This window comes from Benincasa hispida, chromosome 12, assembly GCF_009727055.1.
Source record: "Benincasa hispida cultivar B227 chromosome 12, ASM972705v1, whole genome shotgun sequence".
Lineage (NCBI taxonomy): Eukaryota > Viridiplantae > Streptophyta > Magnoliopsida > Cucurbitales > Cucurbitaceae > Benincasa > Benincasa hispida.
In genome coordinates this window covers 9,038,650-9,063,712 of record NC_052360.1, presented here as the reverse complement: position 1 = coordinate 9,063,712, position 25,063 = coordinate 9,038,650, and the positions used below count along the sequence as shown (strand labels likewise).

The window sequence follows — 25,063 nt, the reverse complement described above, 5'->3', positions numbered from 1 at the left end:
ATTAAGCATTAAAGATCTAAGTATATTTGGATCACTTAATGAAACTGAAAAGTTTGGATAACAATTGAAATAGACTGGTCCTCGTTTTAAATTTGATTCGACTACAGAAAGTATTGAGTTTGAAAAGTTTCTATGTCTTTTATCACGTAATAGTAAAAGAATTGGAGTATCTAATCCTATTCTATAAGGTGGTTTTATGACAATTTGAACTAATCCTATATGAAGAAATTTATATTTTTCTTGGTGTTGAATAATTGATTGTATTGAAAATAAACAAAGAGTTGATGAGAGTTTATTGATTGGAACTAATTGTTGTGTGGTTTTGATTCTATAATCTTGAAAAAAAATCAAATTTTCCTACTTGATAGATTGTTTTAATATCTACTCTTGGTATATTATAATTATGGAGTTTTTTTTCTCTATTTTTGCTAGGGTTGAGAATAATTTGAATAATCTTCCATTAAATTTGATATTAGTTAATATTAAGAACTCCATTCTTATCTCAACTTTATCCATTCTCAAAAAAAAAAAAAAAAAAAAAATATATAGTTTTATAATTAAAAAATATAATTTTGGGACAGGGTCGAGGATCGGGGTGGGGATCCCCTCCCCGTTCCCACCATGTTCTCCATTAGGGATCCAAAAAGAGTCCTTGATTTGACCCCTATCTTCGATCAAATTGAAAATTTTTCGATCCGATCAGATCGAGGTTTCATGGGACTTTTTTTCTTTTTTTGTAATTCATACCTTTAGTCAATCAATTTGTATTTTTTATTACAATATAAAAATGGGGCCACTTTTCAAATTGCGAGGCCTAAAAACGACTCTATCGGGTGAACGCCCGAGTGGGTATAGAACTGTTATACACCGGGAATCCAGTAGTTGTAAAATGCAATGGCGCTATGATTCCTAACGACTCGCCTCTAGAAAAACCACTTTTCTACTTCCTTCTTCTTCTTTCCCTCTGTAGATTTCGAACAATCAACATATAATCAGCGGCATTTTGATGGCGTCTACGCCCGGTGAACTGCCGTCACATGACCTTAACAACTTCGGCCAACTCCAACCCTCCGGTCCTTCAACTCCTTCTGTAAGTGTAATCATGGCGGAATCTTCACACCCTTTCTTTCTCTTCTTCTAATTCATTTATCTAATTGTTGAAACCTTTCTTTCGTTTTCTTGATCTTTAGTGTTTTCCTCCATTTGTCATCACTGTTTATTTTGTTTCTATGAATGGCAATTTGCTCGACTTGTTCTTGAGTTGAGGTAAGGTGTGAATACTGATGGAAGTCCTTCTTTGCTCTGTATTTTAGCCTTTGAATGGAGCAGCCTGCAACCAATTTAAGTTGCCTCTTCCTTTGAATATACTTAGATTCATTGGACCAGAATGAAAAGTCACGTTGCAATGAAATATCCTTAAACTGGAGTGATACGAATCTCTTCTTTACTGCAAATAGTTATGCTGTCTTCTTGGTTTCTCTGATTTCTTGAGTGGTTTACAGTTTGCTTCCAAGGCTTTCAACTTAAAAGTCCTGACCAAATACTTGATATAAAGTTTGAATATGTTAATACAATACTCCATTGAGACACTTGAGTATTTTGCCTTTGTCTTTCTGCCTTAAATGGAAACATATAGATAATGCAGAAGGGTTGACAACTCTAAGAAACATTAGTGAGAACTGAGAAGCTGTTATTGAAGAGATTCTAAGAGCATCTCAACTAAAGCTACCAGACGTTGTATCCCTTTAGAATATAAGACGGGTAGCAAATAGTTTCTACATTGAAGCCAGATCAAATCAAATTCTCCTTGTAATTGTGTGTACAAACTTGTGCTTGCTTTGGATTTATCGCCCATCTTTGAATTGATCTCAAACGCTCCAGGGGTCACCATCCCTTGTTAATTTTCCATGGATTGAGTGAACATGTGAATGGAAGAGCTGTCTGGATCAACAAAATTTTTTTCATTAAAAGCTTAAACTGCACTATAGTGCAACGTAGTTTTACTAGTGTAGTTGCTAGCTGCAAGAGGTAAAGCAGAACAAGAAAATGAATTAACTATTTTCCAATGTAATGAATTAGTTGATGATGGAATTACTCTGCTAAGTTGGTTTTACTTTTATGTAGAAGATGATACCTGCAATGTGCAACCTATCATCCAACCCACAGTAGGACCCTTCCCCCACCATATCAGGGTATGCAAGAAAAGTTGTTTCTTCATTACTCTACTGATAAATAAACTCGTTGTTTAAAGCATTTTTTAGAAGAAAAAAGATTTTGCTTAACTTAGAAGGGTAATGACATGATATTTTTACTAATATGCAACGTCCTCTTTTTGTCATTTGTCTAAGAGGCCACAAAAGGAAAGCAAAAGCTTCAAAATTCAAGTAGAATGGAGCCGACGGGTTTATTCAAATCCTCCATGAGATTTTTCTCCGATCAAGAACTTTGCTATGCCGATATCCTCACTCCTCAAGAGGTATTATATTTGCTTCATCATCCTCTTCTCTAATTTCTGATGCATGTTCCTTTATCTCTCAAGCATTAATTTTGAACAGGTCGTGGCCAGAATTCAAATAGCTGTCCTCAATTTCCTCAGAATTCTCACCTCCTCCACTCCAGCCATCTCAAATCTTCCTTTGGCGAGCTTCCTAACTAAGAAATGAAATGATATACAATATATGAACTTCAAATTCTAGATACACTTCTAAGATGGTATTAGTGTTACCGATTGGACAGATAGATCGAAGATCGAGCAATAGCCGAGTGAATCAAGGAATTTTGACGGATGATTTATGGATTTTCCTTTCACATTCCTTTTGTACGAGGTCATTGATGAGATCCAATGCTGCTAAGGCCTTTGTTAGAGGTATTGTAAATGGAGCCTAATCTTCGACAGTCAGATTTTTCGAATAATTAATTTCTTAGTCTATGTTTTTATCCTCTTTCGATTTTTCCCTATTTTGTGATGTAGTGTGGAAGCTGATGGAGATGTGCTCTCAGATTCTGATTCAGGACAAGCGAGTGACGCAGAGGGAGCTCTTCTACAAGCTGCTCTGTGATTCACCTGCTTATTTTCCGACTCAGTTGCATGTCAATAGGACAATTCAAGGTGATTTTGTTCGACGAAGAAAGATTTCCTAGTGTAGAACATAAAACTTTATTTAAGCATAGTGATCAAAGTGGAGTAGTGTTTTATTGCAGATGTTGTAGCCTTACTTCAATGTAGCCGTTGCAGCCTTGGAATTATGGCATCTAGCAGGGGACTTGTTGCTGGCCGTCTACTGTTGCAGGCACATTGCGCTGTCTTTCTTATCAGTTTGGTTATTTACGTTGCGCATCACATATATAGTCATGAAGTGATAATCGGCTTGTATTGAGCCCTATCGATCTACTTTCGCATGACAATTACATCGTGAAATCCTTGAAATCAGGCTATTGATTTGATTATACGTTGTTTCTTGGTTTCTGGCCTGAACATGCATTTTTAAGGTAACTTCTACTGAACCAAATTCTTGGACGTTATGGTCTTCCTGAACAATTTCAATTCCTGTAGGAGCCAGAGCAAGAAGTTGTGGACTGCACTGCCTGTGGGTCTTCTGGATATGCCATTTCAGGTGACTTGGATTTGCTGCAGAAGTTGACTCTGAAGACTGACGCTCGGTACATAATTGTAATTGAAAAGGTATTTTTTTCTTAAGTTATGACCTGCTCCTTACTTATACTTTTGTGAAAACAATATTTTGAAAAATGTAGTCTACCATAATTTGTGTACATATGTCAAATATTATTCGCTATACAGCATGCGATATTCCAACGGCTGGCAGAGGATCGCATTTTCAATCACATTCCCAGTATTCTTATCACAGCCAAAGGATATCCAGACTTAGCCACAAGGTAAGTATGTTCAACAGTTCTTGAAATTACTGTTCCTTGTTGCCTTCTTGGCAGTCATGACTCATAACTTAAACATACGAACTGCCTTCTCAGGTTTTTTCTTCACAGAATTAGCAAAACGTTTCCTCATCTGCCAATATTCGGCCTTGTCGATTGGTATGATCCTCTCTTACATCAACTCGACAAACTGTAGAATTGTCTTTTCACTTTCATGCTTCTGGGTTCTAAAGGAACCCTGCGGGATTGGCTATATTATGCACCTTCAAATACGGAAGTATAGGGATGGGCTTGGAGGCATACAGATATGGTGTGTCTCATTCATTCTTTTGTTTGATCCATTTCTAATTACAGACCATAAAACTGAAGAATCTCTTTACATTACCAGCTTGCAATGTTAAATGGTTGGGAGTACGAGGAGACGATTTACAACTGATACCACAAGAATCTTTGGTTCCACTCAAGCCACGGGACCTACAAATTGCCAAAAGCTTGATGTCCTCAAAAATATTACAGGTATCGTGCAATATTCTACACTTTTTGATGCTTTGGTATTTTAGACTATCAAAATCCTAAGAATATATCAAACCAACAGGAGAAGTATCGACAAGAACTAACCTTAATGGTTGAGATAGGGCAAAAGGCCGAACTTGAAGCTTTGTACCACAATGGATTTGATTATTTGGAGAAGTACATAGTCAAAAAGATTATTCAATTTAGTTACATCTGACATTCAACCTAGAGAAGTAGGGACAACTGCCTAGAGTGAATAAAGGGCTGTTTGCTAAAAAACCATACTTTCTGTTTCAAGCAAGCAGATGCATCTTTCTTAGAAGAATAGTTGGCATTGGCACAAACTGAAGAGGCACGTTCATCAATCAAAGGTTTCAGCTGCTTCAGCTTTAAAGATTCCCCAGGTACCTATGCAATAACAAGATCACTAGTGCCTTTAGAGAAACATATAAACAAGACCCAACAATTGGTAACATTCTTGGCCAAGAATCATTTGAACTTCACGTTCTGCTACCCGTCGGATTTTACTGTTACTGTGCTGGAGTCGTCATACTGTGGTGCTTCATTGTCACTTTCATCAAAGTCAATCTTTTTTCCCTTGAAAGTAGCAGCCAACTATTTTGTTTGGTCTAGTCTTAATATCCAGTCCTTGCTTTCCAGTTGTGGATTTATCCTGTAAAGTTCCAAAGTAAAAAAATTATTTGGTACCATCTCTGAAAGAAATGCATGATCCATGAACAGAAAGACTTGTTTCTCCATTGAACTTCAATATTATTCACTGAATTCTTATATTCCACTATATCTCCCAAACAATTCTGTAACTCAGCCAAACAACCCAAACATTTTAGTTGGGATGACCAACTTTTTTGGAATAAACATTTTCCTACCTAATTCAACATCTTATAATTTATTTCATCAATTAATTATATGATTAAAAAGTAAAATCCAAGTAAGATATTTTTCACTGTCAAGTGTCAAATATTATTATTTTCCAATTCAATTTCTTTCTCCATTATTTTTTTTTTTGTACAATTATAATTGAATAAGATTTAACATCATGGTAGAAGTGTCAAACAAGTATCTCAATTGAGGCGTTCTCCCTTGTTAGATTTCACACCTCTGCTTTTTGTAAATGTCCTTTAGGTTTCATTTGCAGCTTGATTGAATCCCCTTAATATATTAGTTTGGCTCCCTTCAATTCTTTCATTTATTTTCAAGGTAATCTAGGTTTCTCATTTAAGTCAATGTATCCAACACATGCCAATATGTTATCATCATTTACCAACACTAAGCACTAACCTATTTAAAATGCCTATATAGTTCACCTTAATATTTACTTTGATTATTTAGTTAGTAAGAAATATTGGATTAAATAGATGATTTTTTTAACAATGTTTTACGAGCATTTATAAGCTCTTCAATGTAATGACAAATATAAAAATTCTTCCATTTGATCGAGTAGAAAAAACTTGAATTAAGGAAACAAAAAAGAAATCGAGAAGAAGGGACAAACCAGCAATGTCTTGTTTATTTTTAACTTTAACATGGCATTTGATCCCTGGCTTGTCGTTGCCAAACTCTTCTCCTTCTTCTCATCCCCAAAAAACCAGAAATTCAAAACACAATTAATTTAACATTGTACAATAACGAAGAATCCATGTGAAAGAGAAGGAAGGAAATAAAGAAGCAACCATCTGCTTCATGAGGCGAAAAGCTGCGGATTGTCTAGCCACGTTGATGTAGTAGAGAGGAACTGCAGAAGCAGCCATGGCTTGTCCGTGAAGAAGATTCACGACCAACTCTATGAGACTGTTTGGAGCAATGAGTTGAGCTCTAAAGTCTAAAGTTAATATGTTTATGTTTGAGGTATAAAACTATTTAGTTTGAATTAGGAAGTTGGAGTTTACCGTTCAATTACTAATTCAGTGATATCTATTGTAATATAAAAAAATGTGATTTTTCGGTGGTTATTTATGTTTGCTTAACTTTTTGTTTAATCCTTCAATTGCACATATATTTTTCCAAATTTTTAACGTTCAATTGAGATGTCAACTTAAAATATTCACATATATTTTATAATTTTATACATGTAACTATTATACTTGAGGTAGATAAAATACTCTTGTTTCTTATAAACAACCAAAATACAATGTACTTTCATATTAGTGGAATGTATGTGTAATATGTACGGACATTAATGGTTTAGGGCTTGTGATGGCATCTTTGTCAAATTGTAGGTTAAAGTTTATTATGCATGCATGTTGGTATTGAGAATACAATCAAAGTTCTACATTGGCTAGATAAAGGAATCACCATGAGTATACAAGAGAGAACAACTATCACCAATAGTATGTGACCTTTGGGGTGAAACAGAAAAAAGTAAAGTCATGAGCATTTATGCTTGCATTAGACTAATAGTCTATGTATTTTCAATAAACTTTTTGTTATCGATTAGGATTTTTATTATAAAATTTGAAAATATATTCACATATTATATTTCTTTGCATGAAAATTATTATTATTGTCATCATTATGTAAACAATTTTAGTAAGAATTAACTTTGGGGAAATAAATCTAAGATTTATTAAAAATATAATAACTAAAATTAGATAATTGAAAATACATGGATTAAAACTGAACAAACACATTCACCTATTGAAGAAAATGGGGGATAGGAATATTAGGTTAAATTGCATATTTAGTTTATGAACTTTTAATATTTATGTCTATTTTGTCTCTAAACTTTCAAAACTATTTATCTTTTGTAATAATTTGAATTTTCAAATTGTTCCATTTCACAGATCTACTAGAAATAAATTTGAAAGTTTAGGATTTCATTAAACATGAAATTCAAATTTATATCTAATAGATTAACTAATTCGAAAAATAATTATTTTGTGAGGGATTTATTAGATTCACAATTGAAAGTTTAAGGATTTATTAGACACTTTCGAAAGGTCGAGACCAAATGCAAACCTCAAAATCATTTATTAAACTTGTAATTTAAGTAAAAGATTAGTTCTTTACCACCAAGAAAATGATGATTTATATTACTTAACTAAATCATTGATTAGAACACTTTATATGTTAAATATTGTTGGTCTATGTGATTCGAACTATTTTCACGTACATATGTAGTCATTTTGTAGGAATCGAAAAATTTAAATAAATCAAAGAAATTAATGACATATATTAAAAAATGCATACATTATTAACAACCAAGCCGCTAATAAAGTCTATTGGTGTTAAATATTTGAAAGAATAATGTTGAGACACTATTTGAAGATCCTCAAGTTGTATTCAAATAAAAAATTGTGTAGAGGCAACATCTCAACACTATTTCAGATTGTGGAAATGATACAATTTGAAGTATTCTTGCATATATAGCCAAATTTATGAGTAGCCAAATTTCTTATTTTAGGGGAGTAATATAGTCATTCTCTCATTTATAAATTCCCATGTTATTGAAATTAGATAGAAATATTGATAGTTAATTAGCAATCTTAGGGGAAGTTGAGAGTTAGAATTAGTAGGACTTATTCTCGTAATAAATTGAAAAAAATATATATTTCTTTAGAACCTTTATCATGTAGATTTTCCCTCATTAATTTTATTTGATGATTTATAACCGTTGGATTCTCCTCTCTTGATTCGATTTTCTAAATAAAATTGAGCGACCGTATTTTATAGTACTAAGATGAACTAAAAACTAAAGATAGAGAATGCCACTAGTAATAACTAGAAACTCAAGATTAGAACATGACTCCTACAATTGCAATAAGCTAGGCAGTATTCTCAACAATCATATAAATTGATTTAAAACTTGTAAATTGTTGAAAAAAGAAAATAAATTGAAACATTTAAAATAATAAAATCTAAACTGAAGCTAGGGGTGTTCATGAGTTGAGTTGTATTAGGTTGAAAGACTTTTTAGACCCAATCCAATTATTCGAGTTGTAAATTTTTTTAACCCAAATAACCCTTATTAAAAAATGAATCCAACCCAACCCAACCCAACCATGAAATATTTGGGTTGGGTTAGTTCGGGTTAATCGAGTCATTTATTTAAAATATTGTTCTAAAAAGAAGCAAATGTAAATATGTAAAGATCTAATTTAATTATTTTCATATATTGAATTAAGATTAACGACTCAATTTCAATTTATATAGTGAAAATTTTCTTTCTATAATATAAAGAAACTACTTTTAAGAGTTGTTGAAAAATAAATTATTAAAAAAATATTAAAATTAAATAAAATTAAAATTAATATACGTATAAATAATTGTGTTAGAAGTAATAAAAAGAATATATTTTAAAGTTAATAATAAATTCGGGTTGGTTCGGATTAGTTTGAGTTATATTAGGTGAACCCATGAACCAACCCAACCCATAAAATTTTCATTTATTTGAATCCAACTCAATTCAAATGAGTTGATAATCCAACCCAAACCACGCGGATTGGGTTGGGTTGATTGGTTTTTTCCAGATCATCGAATTTTTTGAACACCCCTAATTAAAGCTAAACTCAAATTGTAGAGATCAAATTAAAACTAAGCTAAATCAGTAGAAACTAAATTGAAATTTATAAAATTATAGGGACCAAATTAAAATTATGCCAACGGTATAAGGAAACTATAATTTAGCATAAAATGACTATTAATACTAATTCACTAAACAATAGTAAAAATAAGGGGAAAAAAGCAACATTAACATTCAATAAAGGAAAATTAAAAGGAAAAACAAAACTTTTACTGCTGTTTTGCTAACCATAAATTATTTTTATTATTATTTTAATTACGTTTGTTTTTCCTATACTTTTTTTTACCGGTGTTTTTATTTCCTAACTAAACACTTAAGGTTACGTTTAGATAGTTGAAAGGTAATCTATCAATGATAATATGAAAAGTGGGCTTTAGTTGATTATTTTTATTGTAATTTACTTGCTTTCCGTAATCATAATGAGATATGGAGCCCGCCTTGAATTTGTTACATTTATTGCTATCATTACCATTACCTGATTGCTATTGTTACCGTTAGGGTCAAACAGTAACAATAATGATAAAAAATGCGATAAATTCATAATTCTAGGTAAATGCGATGAAAAACGATCAAATTATGTTTGTGATTACGGCCTATATTACGATTCATCCATCAATGAAATCTCATTTTAATTACACCAGTTTTCATTAAGTTTGGTAAATGTGGCCCTAAATTCTTTTTTAAATTCTAAAAATAACAATACTACAAAAATTGGATTACTTGACGTTTTTCCAATTTAAGTAGAGAGTATATTTGATGCTAATAAAAGCGGCGTCTATTCGACTGTCAAGTATAATGACATAACTTGACACTATAAAAGCGTCAAGAGAAATAATTCTTCACAATTTCCGTGTCAAGAAATATAATACACTTGACACTAATGACATGGTGTATTAATTCTTAACACTTATTATTGTGATTACTCTTGACATTTTTTATTTGTCAAATATATTTTTATCTTAACACGAAATAATGGTCAAGTAATCTAGTTCTGGACACATTTCCAATGTCATCTATGTTTTTTTTTTCAAATTAAACATTCAAATTTAATTTCCATTTCTCATTTCCTGCATTACATTTGTTCCAATAAGACAATTCCATCAACTAAACAGTTGCACATATATTTCAGGTCTACATATCAGCCCAATACATCCAACATAACAATTGAGAATACTAAAATAAACAATTCTATTCTTCTATTACTCATGTCTACATGAGCGGTTCCAAAATTTACAAGACGAATCGTACAACAGTACGATAATTCCAAAAATTTACATTACTCTATCAACCCGCCCCAATATATGATAATTCCACAATTGGAAGACCAATATATATGTGCTATGTATTCCAAAAATCACAAGACTAAAATTTTATCCTCCACCACACATTTCTTTGGAGTATATAACCTATAATGGCTGAACAAAACATTTACATAAAATTTTTTTTTGGGCATTTCCATGTAGCCACATACACAATTTATAGGAAATTCATCAGATATAGCGATCTAAATATTCACCCCATTCCACGTGTACTTCATCCAATTCAAGTTGCAAGTATAAGCTCCTTGTATCAATCTATAGAACATAGAAAGTGAGATATACATATTTATTTACTATTTACACTATCTATAATGTTACAATATATATAAGGATATTTGTAATACGTAGTAGAATAAGAGCAAAAATCTAAAAATATATATCTTTAAAATATTTACAAATATAGATGAGTTGACTAGTCAATTTTTGAATTTTTTTTAATTTTCAATTTCGCCCTCTCTTGTTTTATCTTGTTGTACACATTTTTTTAGTCTTTTTATTTTCTCTCTTCTTCGATTTTTGCTTCTTCCTTCCCATTTTTCACTTTTTCATTTTATTTTCTTTTTCAGTTTTTGCTTCTTCTTCTTCTTCTTCTTTTTTTTTTTTTTAATTTTATTCTTTCCTTTATCCGATTTTTGCTTATTTCTTTTATTTTTATTTTCTTTTATTTCCTTCTTTTTCTTTTTCCTTACTTTTTCTTTTCTTTCATTTCTTTCTTTTTTCCTTTCTTTTCCTTTCTTTTTTTTATTTTAATTTCCTTTTCTTTCTCTAGTTCTTGCTTATTCTTTTTTTTTTTTAATTTTTAATTTTCTTTTTTCAGTTCTTGCTTATTCTTTTTTTCCTTCTCTTTCTCTGATTTTTGCTTCTTTCCTTATCTCTTTTCATTATTTTATTTTCTTTTCTTTCTCCGATTTTTTTTGCTTCTTCCCTTTTTTTTTTTTTTTTTTTTTTTTTTTTTTTTTTTTTTTTTTGCTTCTTTTTTTTTCTATTTTTTTTTCTTTCCTTTTTTCAGTTTATGCTTCTTCTCTTTCTCTTATTTTTAAAATTTTTCTTTCCTTTATTTGAATTTTTTCTTCTTCTCTCTCTCTTTTTTTTTTCACAAGAATTATAAAGCTGAGTTCCGTACGCAGGACTTGAAAGTACTCGATTCATAAGTGACTTAATACCAACAAGTCAATTATCAAGTTTGATTATTATAACAAATAATAAATATAAATAACAAATGAAAGTCTATCAGTGATAGCCACTAATATTTTCTATCATTGATAGCTTAATCTTTGATTATATTTTCGTAGTTAATAGCTACTTATAGAAATCTATCATTGATAGCCAACTTAGTGAATTTAATTAATAAAGTTGAATCTCGAACTAAAATGTAAGTGGAATGCCTAGAAGTTATCACTAATAGCATGTTTATCAGTGGTAGAAGCTATCATCGAAAAAAAAAAGGACTTATAAATGTTTGGAAAGGACAAGAAATGGGCAAAAAAGTGTTTAGTGGCTATGATTGATAGAAGCTACTACTGATAACATGTTACCAGTAATAGAAGCTAATACTAATAACGTGTTATCGATGATAGAAGCTACTCGATAGCATGTTATCGGTGATAGAGAACTATCACTGATAACATGATATCAGTGAGATCAATGATAGCATTTTATTAGTGATGTTATCAGTGAAAGAAGCTATCACTGATAACTACATATGAGGAATGTTAGTGATATCGGTGATAAAACTTAGGTGATATCAATATATCGAGTTTCTTTTAAAGGTGATAACCAATTATAGAAGTCTATCATTGATAGCCTTTAGTGTTAATATTTCAAGGTTGATTCTAATTGATGAAATTCTATTAGTGATAACGACTAATAGCTGCTATAAGTGATAACCATGATAAAAGATTATTAGTGATAACTACTATGGTAATCAAAGTTGTTGGTCTTCTTTCAAAGTTGATCGCTATTTATAAATCTATCATTGATAGCCACTGATAGCCTTAAGTAGTAATATTTCAACATTGATTCCAATTGATGAAAGTGAATCAATGATAGCTACTAATAATTGACAACAAATTAAAAGCTAATATTTCAAGATTGTATTAATTTTTCTTGAAAGTTATCGCTGATAGCAACTATCATCGGTAGCAATTGATAGAAGCTATCAGTGGTTATTACCGATAGCTTCTATTAGTGATAACTTTTAATTTGAGAAAACCGGGAAGAAGCAAACAAAATGGTGGCTAGGTATGAGTTTTTTTAGTCTTTTACTATTTTTTGATCTATATATGCAATTATTTTATCCTTGTACTACATATTCTATTATTTTGGGCTTGATTCTATTTATGCAACTAACCCTATATATAAGTAGTTTAAAGACATACCACATCTATTATAATATTCTTCTTTTTAGTCACAATGTCTCGTATATATCTCATAACGTAATACCCACATTCTACAATTCCCACTTGTAAAGAACACTACAATACAAAGCCAATAATTAATACACATATCATACATATGCATTAAATAAACATCATTCTATTAATTTTTTCAATGCTCTTATACTTACCTTTATTGTTTTCCAGAATGTGGTTTTTCGAGTCCTTTACAAATTTTTTTGAGACTGAAAAATGGTCATTGTCCTACATTCGTCAAAGAGTATAGTATAATATTCAGAATGAAATAAACTTTACATCGAAAAAAAAAACTCAAGCAAAGTTAGCATATTTGTTATGTATTTGATATCTTCTCGTGAACTTGTTCTCAATGAGTTAAGATAGTACACCACGTCATCATACACATTGATAACAATTAACGACCAATGATCACTAAATAAATATACACAACTAATTAGTATGAAACATGAAGGTAACTTCTTATATTAAGGGAGAACGGAGTACAAAAAACTTTCAAGTACAATGATCCCAACACAATTCTACATTGAAACAAAACAGGAAAAGGTAGAACATGAGTATATGGTTCTAAACATGAGTATAACTAATTATACTTACCCGGGATTATAAGGAGAAATAACTAATTGACCGTGTTCAGAAGCCATTAATCTACTACAAAGGTTCCGAGCTCTAATTTCTCGAGTATTTTGGCGATATAAGAGATGGATCTACAAAAATATACTTCGATCCTTTATTTGAATCAACAATGAACGAGTGTAGGTACCTACAATAATAGATCGAACACATTAACTTACTACTAATTAATAAAGTGATAATATATCATAAACAAATAACATTTACTTACGCGATATAAGCCACCATTGTTAAAATCTTCACTTTTTGCATGATACAAAACTCGATCACATCTTTTCGCAGGACATAACTCTTTTGACCAAAACCAAAGAGCTCAACAGGTAGTTGGAAGGAAATACTAGTCCCATCAACCATTACCTTTTCAGCGTACCTAAGAATAGACTTCAAGGATATTGATAAATTGGATGGTGCATTGGTAACTTCGTTCTCTTTCGGCATCGTCTTTGAAGCTTTTTCCTAGCATAATGAAGATAAAACATGAGTAAAATGTTCATTCCTAAATAAGATAGAAGACCATGGGACTTATACAATTCACCATCAAGATCGGTGGTACACTAATAGTAATCACTTCCTTATCCTTTCCCGCATTGTCCGAAACTTTCTCCTAAAACAACCAAGTTATAATTTTAGAAGTAACTAATAGTAAATTTACCTCATAATACAATTCACCTTCAAGATCGGTTGTACAGTAATAGCTTCCATCTCCTTCACCTTCATCCCTTCCTCATGTGTGGTTGATGTACTAACAATTTCCTTCTCCTACGATATAAATATAACAGTACAAATTAAACAAGTTAAAAATTATCATAACTAATAGTTGTAACCTTAATGTATCTCCTTCACCTTCTTCCCTTCCTTAATCTTTCAGATTTTTTTCTTGGAGCAACTACAATGCTCAGATCTTAGGTTGTTTTGAATTTTATCTTCTAACTCTTTAATGTGCTTACGAAGTGCTTCATTTTCATCAACAATTTTTTTTGTGTGTATCCTCTCTTTTCGCTGTATGGAAGTAAAAGGTATTTGTAATGAAACCACCCACCCCACGTACGCATCCACCATATTCCGGAGTACCCAAGGCTTGAGTCAAAACATCATTTGGTGAATCATTTTTTTTGGAAAGTGGATCTTCATTCTTTATGATCTCATCCTAAATGGAAATTATATATATTCAATAACACATATAAAATATTACAATGATTTCATGCAAACGTAATATTGGTAATCTTACTATTCGGTTGGCGACTTGTTGGACATCCCCATTGTCATACTCTCTTTTTTTTGTTTATCCGAACTTTTTTCCACATATTAGCTCATCCAAAATCACATTCCCTGGAGGAAGGTAATTTTTTCTACATAATAAACATGTTGTTAGATATAAGAATATTTGTAAAATAGTTAAACTTAAGAATATTCATACTATTTCCTCGATAAGATTCGCATGATCTCTTCTGGGCATCTGATGATTATACTTGTTCTTCTTTCTTTGTGCTTGTTATTGATTTCTCACTTTCTATATAAATTTAATAGTTCAAAATAAAAATGACAAGAAAGTGACAAATATTGATGTTCTTAATGAAAAGTTTAATACCTTGAACTCCGGAGATAATCTCGATTTGACAAACTCTTGCCAATGATGTGTTTCAATTATGTGGGAGTACATCGAAGGTGGGTGTAAAAAAAGTTGGGGTTCATCCTTAAAAGGGATAATATAATGTGTCGTTAACCGAGACTTGAACTGACGAAATGCAATGCCCACAGTTTTGAGAATAACCCTCTTACTTCTACCATGAATTATGAAAGCACCCTAAACATTTAAAAAACTTGATTATTACTTTTCAAGTATAATATTAATATAATACATCAATAAAGGAAAATATACTTACCTCAATAATATTAAACAGTTTTTCCTTTAAGTTAGTCGATACACACTTCCAAGATATATATATAATCGGGATATGATGATGCACAGTAGATTCAATGAAAGATTTTAACTTATATCCATTATCTCCAATAGGCACTCCATCATCATTATATTCAACCAACTTTTTCTCCCTTACACTCCTAATTTTTGTTACCTCATGCATAATAGTCGGTCCTCGCATTCACATTTTTTTTTTGTTTGGTATTTCATCTTGCTTTGGTTCCATATTTTCATTGACATTATCCAAACCAAGCTGCAAGTCCTCATCACTTGCCATCTCCATGGTGTAAGAATTATCTTGAAAAATAGAAAAGAGTTTAGTTAGGTGTCAGATACAACAAAATTATAAAAATTAATTAGTAAGTGAAAACCCACCCATACATTTACTCTTTAGGAATTCATGTGCTTTCACAATAAACTCTTACATATGTTGAAGTGTTCTCATCTAAATCAATTCTAGATTCAATATCTAACATGGTTTTAGGAATTCATTGACAATGTAGAGCAGTATCTCCAAGTTCATCGCCATTGTATTAATCCTCAAAATCTCTTTGTGGTGGATTGATGACGGGCAGAAATGCACGTCATTATAGGCCTTCTATTTAGAATTACGAGGGCTGTTAAGTAGAATATGTGGCGAATATGTTAGGAATTCATGAGAAAATGAGTTTGCGTCCATCAACATTAAGAATCTCGACTAACCCACTATTATGCATTATTATACATTCAATTATTTATTTTTGTAGCAACCACAGAAAGTGATCGCATATGTGGGAGCCAGGCTATCGTAGAGACGATCATATGCGCGATCGCATACACTCGACGCACGGATGTTGCACCCATCTACTGCATGCGTCCATCGCATGGATGTTGCGGCCGTCAACCGCATGCGTCCATTGCATAGAATTTGCGATCCTCAAGCGAATGCGGTCATCGCAGAGAGATTGCGGCTACAGAATAATGACCATAATAGGGGGATGACTGCAAGGTTGGTGGAATGCAAACATGAACACATACATTGGGATCATCAAAAGATGATGTTGACATTTCACCTACCATGCCATTAGTAGCAGAGATTCAGAAAAGGACTATCGCGCTGCGAGTGTCAGATTCAGAGCAGACCTATAAATGTTGTCGGCGATCAAGCTCTATAAATAGAAGCCGTTGAGCAGAATTTAGATCATCCAAGGTTTCTCGCCTGAGGCTCCCTGCTTTAGGGTGGATCTTTGTGATCTAGACCAAAGCGTGAGAAGATAGCTTGAGAGTTCTTCATCCCCTTCAATCATTCCGAGTGACGACCAAAACCTTCACTGGAGTTAGAGCTCGAGAGAGTCGACTCTATCGTCCATCCATAGCACCACCGGCAGCCTTAACACACATCTGTTGGAAGCAAGACATTGCTTCTAGCTGGCCCTCCATTTTTCTTCTTTCTTTGTATTGTATTACATTTTGGCTTAAGGAATTAATACATTTTGTGATCAATACTTTTCTATATTTTCCTTCGATTCCATCTCCATCTTTATTTACTTAGTATCCTTTACTTTCATTGTATCACTAAATAAGACTACTAGAGTATTGCATACTTAATCATGTGACATAGGAATATGAAGCATGTAGCAAACCACCAGGAGGTGTGCATTGTGCGAGTATTGTGAGAAAACCTTATTTGCTTAGTGTGAAGCTGTAGCAACGCTTGTCTATAAGCGGACACAATGCTTGTCTATGAGTAAAATCAGCAGCAACTAACTGCTCGGGAAGGTAAGTGGTTGGTCGTATTAAGCAATATAAGCAAGTATTCACTAGGGATAGGAATAATCTTACGTCAGCCAGGTTTATGTGATTACCTTGTCTTATGAGCGCATCATTCATCATTTAGGCATACTTGGGAGAGTAGTCTAAAAACCAAATCTAAGTCTCGGGAGAGCGGATTGGATCGCATAAATAAAAATCGGGAACTTAGGAATAAGCTCCGTTTGCTACTACACAACGCATGCACCCTTTAAGTAGGTTATGGTGGTATGCGATCATCTCGCTTATGTGTGAGAGCACGTGAGTGGGATTGGAGACTTAGAAATAAGGCCTTTCGACACTATCACATATACATCGCATGCGTCTTTGTCAAGTGTGTATGGCATAATTGTTGACCGCTAGGATTGANAATAAGCTCCGTTTGCTACTACACAACGCATGCACCCTTTAAGTAGGTTATGGTGGTATGCGATCATCTCGCTTATGTGTGAGAGCATGTAAGCGAGCATATGGAGGCTTAGAAATAGGCTTCTCGACAGTATCGCATATACATCACATGTGTCTACGTTAAGTGTGTATAGCATGATCGCATAGCTTGCGTTGGCTGGGGTTGCCCTTGCGGTCAAGCTTAGTGTTGCAGTGAAGACATCCTCACATTTTATCTATTTTTCCATGCATTTTACTATGCGTTAACAGTTGTTGTGTCTCTACCTCTCATCCATACTTCCACTGCTTTGTCTGATAGTTAGGAGTAGGCGTAGAGCTTAGCCCATCACCTTCATGATTCTTTTATTTATTCGCCGCATATACATCACCGCATACCATTTAACTACAAGTCCTTGAGTTCGACCTCGGATCATCCGAGAAACTTGCGTTCTCGTTATATTTGGCGAAAGTGCAAGAAAACTTGTGACAGGAATGCATGATCATTACATAAGAGATTAATGCAGACATTCCATTCTAACGCATGGCCATCGATGCATGAGAACCAACGCATAACCTAAGACATGCATCACAAATATTACGTTCACTAATTCTAGTCACCATGGATTAAGAACAATAAACCATTGACCATCACTTGGATCCTCAACATAAAATACTTGTCTTACTTGGGATGCCAGTATGAAAGAATCATTCTTATGGCCTATTCTATTTAAGTTAACTAACATAAAACCAAGCTCATCAGTTTTTATGCCACCACTATTCTCAACCCAATCATATTTAAAAATTGCAACCTTAAATGTATTATAATTTAGTTCCCAAATCACCCCATAAAAGGACATGTCTCCAATTATAGGATTTTTATCTTTTGAGCTAGATACTTGCATTGTTTTTGCAATTAAACTAACCCCACTATTTTGTACACTTTTATTTTTGTCATATGACTTTGTGTGATAATGACATCCATTAATAACATAGCTATTGTATATAGTCACAATTAGATGGGGACCATGGGCAATCTACCTCAAGTTATCTGATACCTTCACGTCTCCCATTTCAAGTTCATTTCCAAACTAGGCACCAAAAGGTTACATAATTAAAATATAAGTGACAAAAAGTTATGTTAAATAGTATATTAAATGATTTACCTTTTCTCGTAACCAAGATATATGAAATTTTGATTATGTTCATCTTGAATTCGTTTATGGTTTTTTGATCAACTTGAGAGCTGTAATTCTAACGTCATCATATGTTTCCTTATGAAGAAAAAGAAAAATGTTCAAATATAATTATTTTCAAATTCATGTATTTAATGAAATAAATGGATCCAAGTCACAATAATTTACTCTATATATGATTGCACATCCATTGTATTCTCTAAGACATATCGATGAGCTTGATATAAAAGATCTCATTCAAGTATGTAAGGAACTCCACTTGACAATGGTCTACCAATTTCTGAATTGCTTGAATTGTCTCTTAACTTTTGACACCCAAGTCCAATAGGATCTACTCCACATAAAAAATCCGAACAAAATTCAACAGCTTCTTCTAATATATAACTTTCAGCAATACAACCTTCTAGATAATGCCTATTCCTCACAGAGTTTTTATTCACTTTCATGAACCTTTCAAAGGGATACATCCATCGCAAATATATATGCCCATAAAGTTGGACTTCTCTAACAATGTGTACTGTGAGATGCACCATTATTGTGAAGAATGAGGGAGGAAAATACTTCTCTAATAAACATAATGTAATCACAATGTCTTTCTGGAGCTTCTCTAATTGTATAACATCTAAGACTTTGTTACATCGGCCCGTTATCATGGTGCTAAGTTTTAAACAATGTTAGATTGCATTGATGAAATATATTAATTTGTGTCCATTAAGTATATATTCTATAATATTGCGGTCGCATGCGTTTAGCGCATTAGAACTATTGATTTTTGTATTTTGTGTAGAATATGCGTTAATGCAATGCAAAGATTGAAATCATAGGAATTCATTAGTCGAGCGGAACTTCACTGCAAGGCTTTGCATTGATCGTGCTCACAAACATTCGCTCAAGAAGGATCGTCGCAACTTGGTCAGCACAACATGGTGGGCGCATCCGGGTGAAAGGCCAATTAAGAGCGATGGGACAGAAAGCTGATGATAGTCGAATCCAAATTAAGTTGACAGCCGATAACCTGTCTCTTATACACATCTAGATGTGTATAAGAGACAGCCTATAGACTTAGCGCATATATCGCATGCGTTCTAGCCTTAGAAGCCGTGGCATTCGCACCGAGAGGTAGTTTACTGTTGTATTTATGTTGCGTGATCGCATGGTTTGCGTTGACTAAGGTTGCCCTTGCAGCTGTCTCTTATACACATCTAGATGTGTATAAGAGACAGATGTATGATATTATGTGGTCGCATATTTGTGTGGATGTCATTTTGTCATCGCATAAATAGCAATAGAGGTTTATATGTAAAACCTGTAGACTTATCGCATATATATCGCATGCGTTCTAGCCTTAGAAGCCATTGTATTCGCACCGAGAGGTAGTTTACTGTTGTATTTATGTTGCGTGATCGCAAGCATGAACGCATTCTAGGGAGTGTTAGCCGAAACCTTTCTCAACTCGTTCACCGCATTTCCTATTTACCAACTCTTTTTAAACTCTGTCGCTTTTTTTTTATTTATTTTTAATCAATGCAATCAACAAACCAAACACTTTATTTATTTTCCCCGTTACCGCAAAGTTTTCATCAAAATTATCAACACAATCTATTTTCACAAGTCCCTATGTTCGACCCTGGACTTACCAGAAAACTCAGAGGAATTTACACTTGAATTCCGTTGGGGAAATTGAGTGCACAACGCAATTTCATCAACGCATATCATCCATATTTCCATTTCATAAATACCAACATCAAGTTTTTAGCGCCGTTGCTGGGGACTTCGGCAAAATAGTTTGCTAATGGTAATTTTTTTTTAAAATTTTTTTACAGAACTCTCAATCTCTGGCGAATTACGACCCGGAGATTGAGAGAACTTTTAGAAGAAGATTAAGAGACTGCCAACAACAACGAGAAGAAATACCAAGAAGAAACACCAAGAATGGCGGAGCAACCGGACGTAAGGGCCGCTAACGCGAATAATATAATGGCCAACCCCATCCTTCTGGCGAATGACCGCAATAGACCCAACCGGGATATGCGTCACCTAACCTCTACGATTTCTCTCTAGGAATCATGAGGCCGATGCTAGACGGATCGAGATTTGAAATGAAGCCGGTAATGTTCAGATGATCCAGGCTACTGTGCAGTTTGGAGGAAGGCGTGGCGAAGACCCACACGCCCACCTCTGGAGCTTTATAGAAATCTGCAACACTTTGTGTTCCCGAATATCTCAACAGAGAAAGTTCGACTAACTCTGTTTCCCTTTTCTTTGTGTGATCAGGCGAGGAAATGAGCATATTCTCTCGAACTGGTAGAGATATCTTCGTGGGAATAGATGGTGGAGAAATTTATGAAGAAGTACTTCCTACCAACTGAGAACACTAGGAGAAGGAAATTAATAACAAATTTTGAACAAGAAGATGACGAATCGCTCAATGATGCTTGGGCGAGGTTTAAGCGACTGGTAAAAGATTGTCCACACAATGGCTTACTAGATTGTCTGCAAATGGAAAATTTCTCCCAAGGATTGAATCCCTCTTCAAAGACCTCTGCCAATACGGCAGCTGTTGGTGGTTTACTCGACAAAACATATGAGGAGGCAAAGAGTATACTTAATCGCATTTCCAAACAGCATGAGGATTGGAGGGAAAGCGATTAGAGATTAAGAATCAAAGAAAATGACGCAAACAATGGAGCCATCACATCCCTGCAAAATCAAATGATTGCGATGATGAGTTTAATACAAGGCATCACAAGTAATAATACGGGAGCAAAGAAAGGGCAGGTCAGCGCAATCACTCAAACGGCCGCAAGTTGTGTCATTTGCGGTGATGCTCACCCGATGGAAGAATGTCCAACAAACGCGCAGTCGGTATGCTTCATGAGAGATAACCCCTATTCCAATACCTACAACCTTGGGTGGAGAAACAACCTCAATTTTGCTTGGAAGAATCAACAACAAAATTTTTAACCTGTGGCGCAAAAAGAAGGGCCACCAAGATTCTTTCAACGCAACAACGGTTAACCGAGCAATCAAGCAAGTAGCTCACAACAACCACCGCAATCCTCTTCTTTGGAGAGCCTATTGAAGTAATATATAGAGAAAAACGAGACAGTGCTTCAAAGTCAGGCCACGTTCATATGCAATCTTGAATTACAGATAGGCCAGATTGCGAGTGAGTTGAAAAATAGACCGCAAGAAGCGTTGCCAAGCTCAACTGAGCTCCTTCGCAATGCTAGGGGTAACAGGAAGGAACAATGCTTAGCAGTCTCCTTGCTAAGTGACGACATGACTACGGAAGTAAGGGAGAAGCGCATTGCGACCAACTTGAATGCGGTGATAACCGAAGACCCGCTGACCTGTAGTTTAGAGAAGCCCAAAAAAATAGACCCTGAAGTTGCGTCCACCCTTAAGCCTTTAGATCTTGAGACCGAAGAAGTTCAACCATTAGTGACTCCGCAAAGACTGAAAGAGGAACAAATTGAGGAAGAAAATATCGCAATAATGGCTGCAGTACAAAATGTTATGATCCCACCTAAAATGGGCGACCTAGGAATCTTCACAATCTCATGCTCTATCGGAGGGACCTTCAGTGGCCAAACACTATGTGATCTTGGGGCAAGTATAAACATAATGTCGCAATCAATCTTCAAACAATTGAATGCCGCACACTTACGCCCACAAAGGAAACTCTTCTGCTCGTGGACAGATCTCGAATACATCCTGAAGGAGAGTTAAAAATGCCACAATCTCAATCGATAAATTCATCCTGCCGGCAGACTTCCTCATTTTGGATTATAAAGCAGACGAAGATGCGCCTATCATATTAGGACGACCATTCCTTTCAACCGATCGCGCTCAAATCGATGTGCGAAAGGGGGAAATTGTAATAAATATTCATGGGAAAAAACTCCGAATTAAGGTAGTAAAGATTCCAGAGGACAAAGAAAAGAGAGAAAAGCCACCATGGACGTGAACAAACCAGCAAGAAATAAGTGGTCCTTGCGTTATCAAATGATCGCAACCTATCAGGGATGCAAGTTTTGGTTTTGGGAAACATTAATTCTTCAACTCTTTGCCACTATTTAAAATTTTCACTTTATCCTTTCAATCCTTATCGATCCTTTTTGTAATTTTTTTAAAAAAATGCGATAACGAGTTTTATTTTGTTTAAAATAATTTAACCCTCTCTTTGTTTTTGTTACAATGTTCGAGGTGCTGGATTGTAGAGATGTTACGCGAAGAAGCATTTATTTTATTCCATCACCGTAACCCAAAGAAGAGAGATCGTCGCAAAGATGGATGCGTCAATACAATGCAGGCGATAGCGCAAAATTTGGGGGTATACTCTTCCTTATCTTTATTTCAAATTTTACGCTATCACATCGCATGTTAGTTTTACAAGTTTTATCACCGCATCCTCTTTAATCACCGCAATCATTTGACATAGATAAATTTAGTGAGTTACCGCATTCTGTTTCTTTGCAGAGTATGATTTCAATTATGAAAAATATGCTTCTATTTCTTTCGTATATATTAGAGTCAACTTAATCTTATGATAGTCACCTCATGAAATATTTCTAGAAGTTAGGGGTTTGCTAACTTTCTTTCAAACTCTCTTTACAATGCATTCTATGACCATCACATGACTTATTTTAATCTTTTGGTAATGAGGACATTGCCGCATTTTAAATTTGGGGGTGGGGTATTTGTTTTCGACCTTGCTATTTCTCTATAAAAAAATAATAATAAAATTATACAAAAAAAATATTTTGAGAATAACAACTCCACTGTCAATGCAATGGGAAACCCATGTTGATAAGAGTTAAGTTGTGAAAGGCACTTACCCGTAGTTGGATGTCCGCATGACACACGTGGGGGAGGCGTGTCGCGCCCCGGCCCTCTGGCGCTTTATAGACCTCCTGCCCCCTTGTTGTTCCCATGCACTTCTCTCCCAGAGCCACACTTCCTCTTGGTTCCCTTTTCTTTGTGTGCTCGGCGCGGACTTGCGCTCTTCTTTTTCTCTCGCCTGGTCGCGCTCTCGTGGGACCTCGCGGTGGCCCTTTATGCACGCGTCCTCGTCCTCCCCCTGCGCACCCTCGGCGAGGCATTAATTCCCCCTTTGCCCCGCCGATGCCGCTGTCCTTCTGCTGTTGGCGGTTTACGCGCCCTGGTCGCTTGTCACCGCTGGTTCGGACCTCGTCATGCATCCTGGATTTTCCCTCGGCTGAACTCCTCTTCCCGACTTGCCTCCGAGCTAGCTTGTTGGTGGTGTTAACTGTCGCCCACTCTGCGGAGGCACGCGTCTCTTCGCCTTCTCCCCGCCTGCGGGCTTGGAGGGCGCATTCGAAGTTACCGCTCCCGCCCCTGCCGCACCCCAATGCGCATCCCTCCTGCCAACCCTCCTGAATTGCGCTGCTGCCGTTCTCACTCCCGAGCCTCGACCGTTTTCCGGGCGCCGCCGGGCGGTCAGCGACTCTCCCCCGGCGCCCGTTTTGTCCTTTGGGTGCTTGCGCCCGCTAGGCGCCCTGTCGCACTTGTGGCAGGACCGTGTTGTCTGACCTGCTTATGCGACACGATCCCCCCTCTTTCCCTACTCCCTTGGGTGGCGCCCCACTCATTTTGCTTGGAAGCATCACACCTTCCTGTGGCGCCCACCACGGGCCCCGACTTATTTCACGCCACGGTTACCCGGCTATCCACGGGCTGTCGCTCCACCACCCACGCACCCTCATTCTTGGGCAGCGCCTCTTGCGTACTTCTAGCGACCCCACCGCCGTGCTTCCGTCCGGCCACGGTTCCTTGCACTCTCTGCCTTCCGCTAGGCCGCTTGCGCGTGCGTTGCCCACACATGCGCGCCACGCCGCGTTGCCGCTCCCCTGACGCTCCTTCGCTGCTACGGGGTCACCAGGAGGACTGCTTAGCAAGTCTCCTGCTCCGTGCCGAACTGCCTGCCGGCAGATCCGGGGACGCTTGCGACCCCCCTTGATGCTTTGTGATACCGCCACCCGCTGCCTGTGTTTAGCGAGCCCCCCCTGCACTGCCGTTGCGTCCCCCCCTTCGCTTTAGCTCTTGCGACGAACGGTTCCACTTCGTGATGCGCCCCGCCTGCCCGAGGCCCCTTTGCGGAAGCACATATGCCCTACCTCTGGCTCCTTACACACTGTTCTGCCTCCACCTCAAATGGGCGACCTCGGAGGACTCTTCCCCACTCCCTGCTTCTGGCGGACTTCCGTGGCCCCACCCTCTGTGCTCTTGGGCGGCACACTATCTCACCGGTGCCTAGCGGGCCCTCATTTCCCCCTTGACATGCGGCCACTTTCCGCCCCCCAGGGAAACTCTTCCTGCTAGTGGCCCACTCTCGCCATACCTCCTGGGGGTTTCCCTGCCCACTCCTCGCTCACATTCTAATGCCCCCGGCCGCCTCTCTTTTGGGAGCTATCAGCCGCACCGCAGCCTACGCTATCTCTACG

General features: G+C 35.8%; 1 protein-coding gene and 1 non-coding gene across 8 annotated transcripts; one reads left to right on the top strand and one right to left on the bottom strand.

Moving 5' to 3' along the window:
- The first annotated feature begins 841 nt into the window (after positions 1 to 841).
- LOC120092458 (meiotic recombination protein SPO11-2) lies at positions 842 to 5,198 on the top strand. Of its 7 annotated transcripts, none has more exons than XM_039050547.1 (14): positions 843 to 1,090; positions 1,314 to 1,761; positions 2,125 to 2,192; positions 2,349 to 2,476; positions 2,556 to 2,639; positions 2,737 to 2,866; positions 2,972 to 3,109; positions 3,202 to 3,290; positions 3,554 to 3,682; positions 3,800 to 3,894; positions 3,988 to 4,050; positions 4,125 to 4,201; positions 4,280 to 4,407; positions 4,487 to 5,198. In XM_039050547.1, the coding sequence occupies exons 4-14, from the start codon at positions 2,390 to 2,392 to the stop codon at positions 4,619 to 4,621; spliced, it is 1,155 nt and encodes a 384-aa protein (XP_038906475.1). In that variant the 5' UTR covers positions 843 to 1,090; positions 1,314 to 1,761; positions 2,125 to 2,192; positions 2,349 to 2,389; the 3' UTR covers positions 4,622 to 5,198. The 7 variants fall into 7 exon arrangements, 6 of the variants coding, with proteins under 6 accessions (XP_038906477.1, XP_038906475.1, XP_038906474.1 ...); XM_039050546.1 differs by having other exon boundaries at positions 1,314 to 1,815; XM_039050545.1 differs by having other exon boundaries at positions 1,314 to 2,028.
- Positions 5,199 to 20,972: 15,774 nt separating this feature from the next.
- On the bottom strand, positions 20,973 to 21,079 carry LOC120068614. Its single transcript, XR_005479252.1, has one exon. It is a non-coding gene; the product is annotated as a small nucleolar RNA R71 (small nucleolar RNA).
- Positions 21,080 to 25,063: the final 3,984 nt, after the last annotated feature.

Excerpts from the sequence above, each read along its gene's own strand:
- LOC120092458 (XM_039050548.1), top strand. The coding sequence starts at position 2,390 with ATGGAGCCGACGGGTTTATTCAAATCCTCCATGAGATTTTTCTCCGAT. Across the intron at positions 3,291-3,553 it reads CTGGCCGTCTACTGTTGCAG|GAGCCAGAGCAAGAAGTTGT; the intron begins GCACATTGCGCT and ends CAATTCCTGTAG. Across the intron at positions 3,895-3,987 it reads TATCCAGACTTAGCCACAAG|GTTTTTTCTTCACAGAATTA; the intron begins GTAAGTATGTTC and ends CTGCCTTCTCAG.